Raw genomic sequence first — 14,142 nt, forward strand, 5'->3', positions numbered from 1 at the left:
TGGAAATTATCTCATTTTTAATCTCAGGGCAGATTCTTATGTTGTGTATAATGTTAAGAGATAGAGTTTTCTTACTGCGTCACATGCTGGGATCTGTAAGTTGATGACCTCTTTTGTTTCTTATTCGCTGTATTTCGCATATGCATGTTGAGGCAAAAGCAATTAGGAGAAAACTTTATTACCCATACCTACCCATCTAAATCTGTGCATCTACGCTGCCTTTTCTCTTGAAACTAAGGTTGAACTTTCTGTGCCCTGACAAGGGTACACTTGTGGATTAGATCCCATTTTTAGCAAACTCAAGAACATCATTCTAGCAATTCTCTCCTCTCTCTACCTCATCATTAATTTAAGCCCCCCTCTATTGAATCTTTGATCAGTTCAGAAACATTCTGGTTGTCTTCTGTACGAAAGCCTTATTGACTCTCCTGTCCCCTTCCAGCGTGCTCCAGTTGTCTTCTTTCCTTTTAGCAAAACTTCTTAGGAATGGGCCATACTCTCTTGAGTTTCCTTCTCTCATTTTTCTTGACCCACTCCACTCAGGTCTTTGCCTTCAGCATCCTCTCAACACTCCACTGAAACTACTTGTGTTAAGTTCACCATCGATCTCATCACCAAATCCAGAGGTCCTTTTTTCCTAGTTCCCATATTATTTTTATCATTGGTGTTTGACATGGTTGATCACTTATTCCTCTTTGAAATACTTCTCAGAGGCTTACAGGACACCACACACTCCTGGTATTCCTTCTGTCTCTCTTCCTCTCTTTTTTGGTTTCCTTGTGCTGGTTCTTTCACTTCTCCAATCAGAAGAAAATATAAGTCTTTGGTTTTCTTCCTGTTTACACCTCGCTTTCTCCCTCAATGATTCTTTCTACTGTTACAGCTTGTAATATATTTTGCAGAGGACTCCCAGAGTCCAACCTGGACCTCTTCCTTGGACACCTCATTTGATGTCTACTTGACACCTACACTTGGATGTCTGGTAGCATCTCACACTTAACATATACGAAATGAAGTTCCCGATTGTCCCTGTTCCTTCTGCAGTCTTTCCCATTTTAGGTAACGATGGCTCTATCTTTAGTTGCTTAGGCCAGAACTGTGAAATCATCCTTAATTTTTTTTTGTTTTTTTTTTTCTTGCATCTCCTACATAGGCAGTCTGTCAGCAAATCATTTAGGCCTTCCTACAAAGAGTGTTCAGAATCTCACTACATAGGGGCACCTTCATTGTTCTTTCACATCTCCTACCTGGGCTGTTGCGGCAGCCTCTGAAAGGATCTTGCTGATTCTGCTCTTCACCTCCCCCTGGTTCTCCACAAGGTCAGCCAGAGAGGTCGTATTCAGATATAAATCAGATGAGGTTACTCCTCTGTACAGACCCCTCCATCAGTTTCCCTTCAGTCAGAATCAAAGCCAAAGATTGTAAGGCCATCTGCAAGCTTTATGCAGTCCTTCTTCCCCCACCACAACTGCCTTGCTTATCCTGCCTCCATCTTCATAGTCTCTTATCAGACAGATCTGCTTTGGTCACTGAGGCATAGTTGTTTTTGAATAAGTGTCTTTTTCAAAAGGACTGAAGAAAAGGCCTTCAGGAACATAAGGAAGTCCTTTTTCTTTCTTTCTTTTTTTCATATATATTTTTTTATTTTTTAATAAGCATATAATGTATTATTAGCCCCAGGGGTACAGGTCTGTGAATCGCCAGCTTTACACACTTCACAGCACTCACCATAGCACATACTCTCCCCAGTGTCCATAACCTCACCACCCTCTCCCAACCCCCTTCCTCCGGGCCACCCTCAGCTTGTTTTGTGACATTAAGTGTCTCTTATGGTTTGTCTCCCTCCCAATCCCATCTTGTTTCATTTATTCTTTTCCTACTCCCCAAGCCCCCCACGTTGCATCTCCACTTCCTCATATCAGGGAGATCATATGATAGTTGTCTTTCTCCGATTGACTTATTTCGCTAAGCATAATACCCTCTAGTAAGGAAGTCCTTTTTCAAAAGGACTGAAGAAAAGGCCTTCAGGAACATAAGGAAATGCATTACACGGAGAGCATAGAAGGCCATGATGGGATAGTATAGAAGGGCATTAGAATCGGTGAAAACTTGGGAGGTATAATGTGTGTAAAGATGCTTTGTAAATCTTTAAAACAAAGTAAATATATCCTGTGGTCATGAGGATATATATTACTACACTTGATTGTGCCTCAGACAGGGATCAGACCTTAATTTTCCTGGGCCTGGAGATGAGGGTGTGATTCATCCTGGCGGTGGATTTAGAAGTAACTCTGTCATTCACACAAGGGCTCTATCCTCGTACACCAAAACAGTTAGGTAGCCTTCCAGGAGCAGAAGAGCCCTTACCAGCTCTAAAGGACCAGCCAGACCCACTGTAACAGCTGTGGCCATAGCAGAGAATCATCTAAAGCACACATCTCTTAAGAAGTTTTGAAATCAATATAGTGTTGATCCTATAACCACAAAAATAATTGTCAGTGTAATTCCTTACCTGAGAGAAGAAACTAGATGTTTTAAATTCAAGGTCTAGAGTATTTCAGTGTTAAGCGAAAACATTCTGTGTTATCGTAGCCATGCACCCAATGATGAGTAAGCTAATGCTATTTCGCTGATGGGAGTGTGGCCAGTTGAAAGAGTTTTATGAGACTGATCAAGACCAGAATCTCACCTAACCTGTAATTGGGTAATTGGACACAATATTCTGTGAATACTCATCACCTACTCCTCACTTAGTAGTGTGTTTTTGCCAGATGTAATCATTGTCTCCACCCAACTTAACCTCCGTGGAACATGGGGAAATAGCAGGGTACTTTATAGAATGAGAGTAGATAAAATATGTGTGCACGGGCTAGCACGTAACTTTTTAAAACTCTTGATTCTTCAGCCGGCATCTGCTCACTGTGTGAAGAACACTTTGGAAGTGTTCATTGTGAATTTCCACCTGCCAGCATGAAATGGAGTAAAATGTAAGATGATCGTGTTGCTGTGGTTTGAGGCGATGAGTGGAAAGGCTTTATTTGCGTTAGTCTAAAGTGGTACAGACGTGGAGCATGTATATTTTTATTAAGAGAGTGTGATGGTTTGGTCCTTAAATTATTCCTAATAAGTTTGACATTTACGTTCACTTTGTTATATGTTAATTTTAGTTATGGAAAAGTTAGAGGGCTGAGGGTACATCACTGTACCTGATGAAAGAAATTGCTGTTTTGTGTGTAATTTTCGAGGAAGGGATCTTCAGTGCAGAAGATCCTGTTATGCTTGAAACAAGGACAAGTGCAGTCAGGTCAATGAGATAAAAACAAGGTAAGAGCTAGAATAGTGGTGAGAGCTTCTTCTCCTGCTTCTGCTTCTCACCCTTTTCACTCCTCTTAAGAACAAGTGAGAACATATGTCCAAAGTAGCAGAAATGAAGTGGTGCTTATTTTAGATGGATAAAGGGGTAAATTGGATTTTGAATAAGATTTTGTTGAGGGAACATGGTATTTGGGGGCCTCAGTCATTTATTTTGCCACTATTCTGAAGTCTAGATGAATGTAGGTATAAAGCTAATGTATTTGTGAAGTAGAAGGGTTAATTTAGTTGATTCATATATTGAAAGGTTCAGTTTCAACAGTGCATTTGCATTTTGATATTTGAAAAGCTGTAAGGATAAAGCTAAAGGGAGCCAGGTGGGCAGGGTTGAAGGAGCTTGGATCCTCCTACAGTGGTATTTCTGGAATCTAGATATTTAACAGTGCTGTAGAGATCTTTTCCATTTGAAGAAAGGATAATTTTGGACATTGTGCTCAATTTTGTAGTCCTTGTTTACAGATAAATGAGTTGTCTTACTCATGAAATGGAGGGAGAACAATTTGGGGTTGTTGTTGTCGTTGTTGTTGTTGTTGCTTTAAGTTGACTCCAGCCGTAATAAGAGTACTTCCTCCTCTGGAGATAAATTGTAGATTGTAGGAATATTTACAAGTATTTTGCACTTTCTTACAAACTGTAACTATAGAAGTACTTAACTTTTTTCCAATTTTGTATGCCCTTGTTGATTTACCATTTATTGCTATTCTTATTTCATGATCACAGCTCTAATAATAATCTCATTGCTGTAATGATAAACACTAAGGTGCCTGAAGACTAGAACTATTCCCAAGATAATAAAAGTTTTATTCTGTTTCTTCTGTGAACATAGCATTTCATTAAGGCTGTATTTTTAAGTTCTGTCCAGGGCTCTCCGTGTTGAACCTGATGTGTGGCTCTCAGCAACTCAGGGCTGAGGAACCCTGGAGTCTGGAGGACTCTGGAGTCAGAACCACAGGGAGGAGAAGGTGCCAGGGAGCGTCAGGAGGTCTGAAAGGGTGAGATTCAACAGAGAGACTAATTCAGAGAGCAGGCTGAGTTCTGTGGCTCCCAGGACCCATCAGAGCTTCCGCCTGGGGGAGGTGTTGGAGTCACCCTGCCCAGTGCTTTTCAAACTGTTGGAATAGTCCCCACTTTGGATGAAGGGGAGGGAAAGCTGTAGTGCTCCTGGTTGTGCCAGTGTCAGCCAGCACAGCTTTCTGAAACATCTGCTTCCTGTGTTGGGGTTATTTTTGAGAAAGGTTCTGCTTTGCTAAAGTAAAAAAAAAAATTAAAAAAAAATATATGGTTGAAGACTACTGATAGAGAATTCCACTATTATCTAATAATCTAATTTTTAGATGAGGCAGCTAGGGAACATGAGGCTTCTGAGATTGCACCTTGGTAACGGTAGATCTCTTTTCTGGAAGTTGAGGGAGATTACAGAATAGTTTTGATTCCTAGAGTCCTGATATCAAGACAGGTGAAACTGTCCGCAGCAAATCTAGCACCTGCTGTTTTGTAGGAGGGTCAGCTTGCTTAAATTTTGGGAGGTGTTCGTTAACTGCGAAGTTTGAAATGCTCTTGAATTAGGTAGGAGGAATTGATCATTTCATTAAAAGATGAAAAATGAAACCAGTCTTTGCCTTTGTTATAATCTCTTTTTGTTGTTGTTATTAGTGTGCTAAATTCATGGTAAAATATGGAACCGTAACCAAAATATGGAATTGAAAAATTAAGTCAAATTGTCAATTGCTTGGCCACTCGTTCCCTTTCATATATCAGCTATTTTGAAAGTAAGCTGGAGGATTATATCTTATGCTTTATTTATTATTATTATTATTATTATATTTAGAGAGAGTGCAAGTGGGATGGGTAGGCAGAGAGGGAGAGAGAATCTCGAGCAGACTCCCCACTGAGTGTGAGCCCAGCTCGGGGCTTGATTCCACCACCCTGAGATCTTGACCTGAGCCAAAATCAAGAGTCCAATGCTTAACCCGACTGAGCCACCCAGTGGCCCCGATCATAACGTACATGTTTTAATATTCAGAATTGTTTTAATTATTTTGTTCGAAAGCTGGCTTAATTTCATGATTAATGATGAGAGAGGGAGTCTGTTTTTAAAAAAGTTTTATCTGATTTCTGAATCGGCCTCTGTTCTTACACTAGAATCTTGGTCCTTTGAGCCAAATTTGCTAGTCCTAATCTGTTTTCATTAGCTAGAGCTGTTGTAAGAAAAGGCCCCACGGGAAGAATAGAATTGGCTTAGTAAGTGTGCTCATTCATCTGTGCATGTATATAACACGGCTGTTTTCATTTCTGATGTTGCGGTTGAACTGGATGAAAAGCAAATAAATTTTACATCTTTCACGCGTAAGACTGTGGCTCCTGCCACTCTGAAGTCTTTTCATGTTTCTCTCTTCTCTTCTAGGTGAGGAATTTTAAATTGGAACAGGAGCAAGAAAAAAACAAAATTTTGTCAGAAGCACTGGAGACTCTGGCCACCGAGCATCATGAATTAGAGCGGTCTCTGGTTGAAGGCTCCCCACCTTGCAGCATCCTCAGTGAGGACGAGTTCTATGATGCGCTGTCAGGTAACTCTAGCATCCCGCCACCCGTGGTGCCGGTGAACTGAAGCCCACCACCTAAATGTCTGTGAGGGTCAATGTCATCTGCAGCGTCCTGGACCTGGTAGCTGAGACGCAGCGCTACCGCTCCCCAAACGGTCTGCCTTTCATGTGGTGTTACTGAGGCAGGAGCCTGAAAGTCGAGAATGAGGCTGCCGACACTGGTGGCGTATGCTAAGCTGGAGAGGGGGCGCTGCTAAAATTCAACAAATTTTATTTCTTTTTCCTTCATTCAGGGACCATTAAATACCTCCTAGTTCCGGGTGCTGTTATGTGTCTCAGGCTAGAGCAAGGAACAGTTTCTGTCATCAGAGAGTACTCTGTATCCTCAGAGGGTTCAGATGAGGGATGTGGTTAGCGTACAGTATGCTGAGTGCCAGAGTAGCGGTGACCCCTCGGTGGGCTGGAGCAGAGAGAAGTGCTTACTTCTGCCTCAGAAATACATGCCAAAAACCTGACAAACTGATGTGCATGGACTCCATTGTCTAAATTGGAATCCTGCCTCTGACATTGGCCGGCCGTGTGACCGTGGACAAGGTCTGTGACCTCTCAGGTTCTGTGTTGACACGTATTTAAAATGGGGATAAGTATATCCATTTCCACAGGCTGAGTCAGGATTAAATGAGTTCTTGTGTTTAAACTTTGTTTAGGACGGGGCCTGATACATACTAGGTAATCCAAAAACAGATGTATGTGGGGAGCTAAATGACTTGGGAGGGGATGGCCCACTAAGCAGTTTTGACCTTTGAAGAATTTATTTCAGAGTTTCTGAGGTGGGTGTGTGTCAGACAGTGGCTGGAGATGAGTGAGGGTGAGAACAGCTCTCGTGAGGAAATCAAGTTCTTAACAGAATAGATGGATGTACGCAATTACTGTTCTTATTGAACTTGACCATGAAAGCAGGAGATCCCGGTGGATAGGGAATGAAAGGACCACATTCAAAGTAGGAGATTAAAGGAAGCACTGTGAGAGGTAATAGAAATGAGAACTAAAGAAGATGAGGTTGAGGAAATTAAAATGGTGATCATCTAAGACAGGGAAAATGATTGTTTGGTGGGATTTTGGCAAAGAGATTCATTATGTGAGATAAACAGAGCAAATAGGACTTTTATTGTGGGAAGTATGATATAATGAAAAGAATGAGAAATAATTTTAATAGCCAGATTTTGGAATCATTAGAGAAAAGATTATACTGATGATGATGTTGTCTTAGATAAGGCATTAGTGAAAGGAGTGACTCACTGGGGAGAGAAAGTGAAGCTAGGATTTGAAAGCAGTGGGATGAGTGGCAGGGCAAAGGAAGTATTTAACATGAGTGAGAGAAGTGGGAAGGGAGGAGGAATGACATTGGAGGCTACAAACATTTTTTCACACCTACCCTGTGCCAAGTCCCATAGTGTTATCTTCTGTATTCCTTTCGTTTGGGGCATCCAAAAGGGAAAGTCGCTAGAGGGATCATAGGATTAAATGCAAGGAGGTCTGAATATACAAGAGCCCAGACACTTCAGCTCATCTTTTATGGTCTTTTTTTTTTTTTTTAAAGAGAGAAAAAATTTAATGTTCATTAAGAAAAATTGTTATAAATGACTCAGTATGAAAATGCGTGCAGGGACGCCTGGGTGGCTCAGTGGGTTAAGCCTCTGCCTTCAGCTCAGGTCATGATTCTCAGAGTCCTGGGAGCGAGCTCTGCATCAGGCTCCTTGTTCAGTGGGGAGCCTGCTCCCACCTCTCTCTCTGCCTGCCTCTTAGCCTACTTGTGATCTCTCTCTCTCTCCCTCTGTCAAATAAATAAATAAAATCTTAAAAAAGAAAGAAAGAAAAAAGAACGTGCATTACCCAGTGAAGTTTTCTGTTCATCCCTTATCCTAGTTATGTACTCTTCCTTGTAAGTTCTTACTGACAGCCTGATCCATTCTCTTCCAGGCCTTTTTAAAGCAGTCCCCTGCGTATGTCTACATGTTCATATGGCTTCGTTTGTTGCAAATCAGGAGTGGAAGTGGCTGATGATCTTTCTGGATCTGCAGTTTCATGTAACAACATAACTTGGAAATCTTTCCCTTCAGTAGTACAACTCTAGCTCATTCTTTTTAAAGGTTGTGTAAAAGTCCGGAATATGATTCACCACTGTTTTCTTGATCATTCTCTTCTTGATAGACATTTAGCAGCTACTGTCATCTTTCTGCTTCTCATATTTTAGCACCCAAAACACTCTCCCAGATCATCTCCTCTGGGAGGAAGAGATAAAAAGGACTTTAGTCCCCAGGTGAGGACTGGCAAATAACAACACAGCCCAAGTGCCAATTCAGACTGGTCTGCAGTACTTGTTGCTTTATGGTTTGCTGTGTTGAGGAGTATCGTGAGCCTGAGTGCAAGTGTCTACGTCAATCAGCATGTTCTACTGTGGTTGTAGAAATGAAGGAGAGGGACAGGTGCCATGTCTTTGCTCCTTCCTGCCCTGAATGACTCACCTGAGTTGTGTTGCATTTGCCTGAAGAGAGTACTTTCTGTGGCCACCCCTACTATTTCCTACTAGAAATCTTGAAAATCATTTGATGCGTGTATAACTGCATTAAGGTTAAGAGTCCAGTGCCCGGGGTTCAAGCTGTGGGCTGCTGATGACCTAGCCATATATTCACTGATATCATAAAAGCCATCATTTGGGAATGACTTCATCTCTTCACTGCACATCAACCTCCCCTCCTGCTTCCTTCGTCCTCTCTGTTAAAAAAGAAATGTCCCTCCTCAGTGAAAGCCATCCCCTCTTCATTTGTTCATGTCCCCATCTCCTTGTACCTTCTCAAGAACTGCTGTTTGGTTATTGTTTTTTTACCTTCCCTTTCAATACCACATCATTTTAAATACTAACTTAAAATTCCTGTAGTAGTTTCCTGTTGCTACTATAGCAGATTACCACAAATGTGCTTGAACAGCGCAGATTTATTTTCTTACAGTGCTGGAGGTCAGAAGTCCCAAAATCAAGGTCTTGGTTAGAGCTGTGTTTCTTCTGGAGGCTCTGGGGGAGCATCTATTTCCTTGCCTTTTTTAATTTCTAGAGACCACCTGCATCTGTTGACTTGAGGCGCCATCCTCCATCCTCAAAGCTAGCAGTGTGACATCTTCCAGATGCTCTCTCTGACTCTGACTTTTCTCTCTCACTTTTTTAAAGGACCTTAGGGATATCAAGGGACCCACCCAGGGTAACCGCTCCATCTCAGGGTCCCAGCCACATCTGCAGAGTCCTCTTACTATGTAAGGTAATATAGCCACAGGTTCTGGAGGTTAGAATATGGACATGTTTGGGGGACCATTAGTCTGACCACCACAGTCCCCAGATTTATATCTCTAACCCTGACCTCTTGTTAGAGACTTATATACTCAACTATCAGGTGGATAAGCAAATGAGTTTTTTATCTTTCTCTTAGATCTTCCACCTCCTCCTCCTCCTAGAGTTTACCTCATTTTAGTAAATGGCATCTCTTTCCTCTTCTAAAGCCAGACACCGACACCTCAGAGTGGTTTGTGACATTGATGTGCCCATCCATGAAACCCAGCCCAAAGCTTGTTCATTCTATCTTAAAATCGTACCTCAAAGCCATGCATGTTCTATTACTCTAGGGTTAAAGGTAGGTGCTGGGGCTGGAGGCTGTTGATAAATTATGACTCTGCTAATTCCTATATCCTTTGGAAAGTTACTTCGCTTTTCTGTACCTCATTTCTTCATCTGCAAGTGGGTCATGAGTTTACTGTGATAAACATGTACACTTAAAACGGCATCCAGGACACTGAGCTGTCACCTGTGCCATACCCACTCCCACTCTTGTCCAGCCTCTTAACTACCATGCTTCTGACCTTGCCCTCCTAAAGTTCACTCTCTATACACCACCCACAATGACACTTTGTAGATGGCCACCTCATTGAATTCCCCTGCCTAAAATCCTGTGGTGGCTTCTCATGGCACTGAGATAAAAATCAGACTCCATAACATGCCTTCAAGGCTCCTGACATGATCCCCATCCTGCCTGTGTCCTCAAATCAGTCTTGTCCCCTTACTCCCTTCATTTAACTGCATTAGCCACCCTAGCCTTCCTCCAGCCCTGCAGCGTGGTAGTGACAGCAGGCTACTAGGTATGGAGTTAAATAAGACCAAGAAAAAGTATGCAAACCTATATACTTCGTTTAAAGTTTTTTTTTTTAAAGCTGATTTTTAATTGCTGACTCCTAATAAAAGATTAAATCAAGCTACTATTTAAAAGATGTAAAAAGATTTTTAAAGATTCTTCTCTTGAAATAGTTGTAAATTATTTTGACTCAATATTTAATCTTTAAAAGTTGCTTTTACAACTTCTTTTACTTCCTTTAGGATAATTTTATTTGTTTAGACTTAAAGGCCATGTGACTTCCTGTTTTCTCTCCGCTACTTTTCTCTTATGTCCCTTTAGGTTTTGCAGATAAGCAGGATCAATGAGAATCTAATATAGCGGGTGAGACAAGACCTTGATGCAAGCATACAGTATAGACTAATTTTTCCAGTGCTGTGGGATCGCTTGGTCATTTTTACATTATTTTTCAAGTATGCTTGGTAACTAAAGATTTTGTGAAAAATTCGTGAAGCAAATAGATTTCTTATTCACAATTTGGTTGAATTTTGTGTAACATGATTTAAATGGAGCAACATCTAATTGTGTGTGTGTGTGTGTGTTTAAGAAAAGAAGTAGTGTGTGTGTGTGTGTGTGTGTGTGTGTGTGTTTAAGAAAAGAAGTAAAATGGTTATGTTGAGTGAAATTGCTGATCTTCCTATAAAGTGACCCCTTCCTGGTACAGGGGCTAAGCCAGTCATGCACACTGAAGCAACAAGATATAAAGAGAAACGAAAGGAAAACTGGTTCTCTGGAAAAAACTGTTCTGCAAGCAAATGAAGTGTGGAAATAATAGAAAGAACCACTTTAGGGAAGAAGAGTGTGGGTCCTTGTTCGTATTCCTACCCTTTCCGTTCCAGTTTTTCTGTATTCTACCCTCTGCTCCTACCAGAGCTCTCAAATATCACTAACTTACCTCCTCCCCGGAGTAGTCTTTGCTGACTCCCCATAGCAGAATTAATCATTTCTTGTTTTGCGTTCCCTCACTGACACCTCTTCATGGGACTGTACTGGTGGTCTCTGTATGATCACAATTACCCTATCTTCCTAAATCCCTGAGTTCTTCTCTAAATGTTGAATGTAGGTTTTGAACAAATGCCACTGGTATTTCTGTCCTCCCTAAAAATATATTGGTATTCAATACAAGCACAAGAGAATCAGTAGTGCTTACTGATTTCATACAGTCTGCACGCCCCAGTGTGGATTCCGTGTAGGAGAGGACGGATGGCAGACAAGGAGTGAGCCGGGGTGAGGTGGTTCTAAGAGATAAAATTTGTTCTTGAGGAATTTACAATCCAGTTGGGGCTATGAGACCTGCTCACAGAGAGCACGGTGTGGGGAGATGGAAATAGTAGCAAGGGTGGGGACAGTTCAGGGTGCTTGACTTTGTGAATCTCTGATCATCTTCTAAGGAATTATTTTTGAAACGTTTGTTACCAGTTAAATAATTTTGTGGCTGTTATTGTTTAGAACTGGTATGATGGAACTAGCAGTTTCACCAAAATTCCTGCCTTTTGGATATTATAACTTCAAAATATATTGGTTTTCTTACTGTCTGTTCATTTTCCTTTTTAGAAACATGTTGAGATCAGTTCCTGAAGAAAGGCTTTCTTGCTAGGTTTTCCTCTTAATGCTATTTTGGTTGAAATGTGCATGAATAATGCATACAATCCAATAGTGTAGACTGGCAAAACCAATAGATGGTTATGTCATGAAATTGAAGCCAGTTTTAGCATTTCTCAGCAGTTCCAAGGGTGGTACTCGTGTCTTTTTAAGTCAAAACTTTCAAAACGGAAAGTGGTAATATAACGATTTTGGTTTCTTCTGGAGGAGAGTAATACAGGACCAGTTATGACCTATGTCAGAGTTTAATCCAGTAAGTGCTCGAGGTCCTAGTGGAGAACACGTGATACCATCCCCACTGACATCTTCCATCTAGAAGACACGGGATCTGATCACCATGGTCACTGTTGCTCCTTCTACAGTTTATTTTTGAAGTAGCTGTCCGTTTCTTATCTGGCCTTGTTCCGTTTGTCTTTACTGTCGTCTGCCCCTGCCTAGTGCCTGGCGTTACCACCTCCCTCTGTATTCCTAGCACTCTCTTCTCTCTTGGTCCCCCCTCCCCTTTTTCTGGGAATTAGCCATACTGCCTTATTCTTGCCGTTTTCTCGTTATGTAACTTTCTGTGCATTCCTTCCTTATCTCTATATCCTTATCACTGATATTCCTTATCACTATATTTCCCTTAAGGGTAGAGACCTTGTCATATTAACTTTTGTATTTTCTCTACTGCCCAGTACAAAACATATTAATTAATTGATGTGATAGACAGCAAATTGAGTACCACAGAATATGGCTGTCATTAAACACCTTCCATTTGTACCATGAAGAAACATTCTGGAGAAAATCCGATGAGTGGCAGGGGCTCTTCATCTAGTTTTAGTTTTGTAATATTAAACAACTATCCAGCAGCTTACTTATATTCTCTACGTGTTGTCAGTAAATTTGCTGAGTGTAATTTATCTTTTAGGATTTGGCTTGACCTTCTGGGTCCATCTTCGTTTTCTGAAATGTTGTTACTGACTAAATTGATGTCTCCATTAAATATTTACTGTAAGTTGCATGCATTTTGTACTGTCCTTAGCACTGAGAGGATTTCACTAAGCAGACACAACTGTTGAGTGCCTACTGTGTGCCATGTGCTTTGTTAGGCACAGCTATACCAAGATAGCTAAGACCCGGTCCTTCAATCTGGGGGGCTCGCATTCGGTCCAAGACAGTAGATGAATGCATGGAGAGCCAGTGTCAGTGCAAGGGATCCAGCCCTCCAGCCCACCCTAGCTGCTCGCTCTGACACGGGGCCTTCAAGTTTGCCTTTCTCAGAACTATGTCAATACTGTCCTCTCTGTTTGGTATGGGCCACAGTTTGACACTTGTCTCCTGTCTTTGGACCCACTCTCTCAGAAACCTTGATCCCAACATTGTTTTGACTGCACCACGTCACCTCCATTTTTTAAAAAAGGTTTTATTTTTTTACTTATGTGAGAGAGAGAGCGAGAGAGCTCATGAGTGGAGAGGAAGGAGAGGGAGAAGCAGACTCTCCTGAGCAGGGAGCCTGATATGAAGCTGGATCTTAGGACCCAGAGATCATGACCTGAGCCGAAGGCAGATGCTTCGTCAACTGAGCCACACAGGTGCCCCACATCATCTCCCATCTTTATACCACCCCTCACTCCACGTGTGCCCTCCTGTCCCTCCTTTGAGGCCTAGCTTGCTTGGGGCAACACGGGATCAGTTGCCTGCCTTTCTCTCCTTGCGTTGTACTCAGCTGGCAGAATGCTGCACCATCCCTCTATGCTGCACCATCCCTCTTCACCCCCTTCCAGCCCCAGTCCTCAAGGGACTAGGTGAGGCTGGAGATGTATCTAGGGCCACACCATTGGGTCTAGCTAAATCTTCATGGCTGCTAAAGTCCATGTTGTGCTCTTTGGCAGCCCAGCAGTCCTACTCCTTGTCTGTAGTCCATTGCTTTCACATTCTGCTTTCATGCTTATGTCAGCTACAACTTCTCATGCCTTCTTCTCCATCCTGTGCCATCTGAAGCCATTGTTTATGTCACCAAGAGACTCATGATTCCACTGTTGAAGCTGTCACACACCTGGCTGTGTCTATACATGTGCGTGTTCTGCCTTCTCTGCTTTGCATTGATGAGTGTTGTGTCCCTAACTGAAACCACTCCCTCCATTTGTGCCTGGGATCCCCCCCACTCCTCACTGGACCTACAGAAGGACATCTGTGCATCTCCTCCTCTTTCCCAGGTAATTCTTGTTCCCATCAACTGTCTCATCCTTACAGTGCTAAATCGTATAAAAATACCTTTGGGGCTCCTGGGTAGGTCAGTTGGTGAAGCATCTGCCTTCAGCTCAGGTCATGATTCCAGAGTTCTGGGATCGAGCCCCATGTCGGGCTCTCTGCTCAGCAGGGAGTCGGCTTCTCTCCTGCTCTCTGTATCTCTGTCACTATCTCTGCCTCTC

General features: G+C 42.1%; 1 protein-coding gene across 3 annotated transcripts in view; it reads left to right on the forward strand.

Annotated features, from left to right (window-relative positions):
- Positions 1 to 14,142, forward strand: part of OSBPL1A (oxysterol binding protein like 1A) — a 239,611-nt gene that overhangs the window by 134,286 nt on the left and 91,183 nt on the right. For all 3 annotated transcript variants that reach the window (XM_032859742.1, XM_032859743.1, XM_032859744.1), the window contains one exon: positions 5,777 to 5,939. In XM_032859742.1, the coding sequence (XP_032715633.1) occupies positions 5,777 to 5,939 (163 nt within the window). The remainder of the gene's footprint in view (positions 1 to 5,776; positions 5,940 to 14,142) is intronic.

This window comes from Lontra canadensis, unplaced genomic scaffold (assembly GCF_010015895.1).
Source record: "Lontra canadensis isolate GAN:19392208 unplaced genomic scaffold, GSC_riverotter_1.0 scaffold17, whole genome shotgun sequence".
NCBI lineage: Eukaryota > Metazoa > Chordata > Mammalia > Carnivora > Mustelidae > Lontra > Lontra canadensis.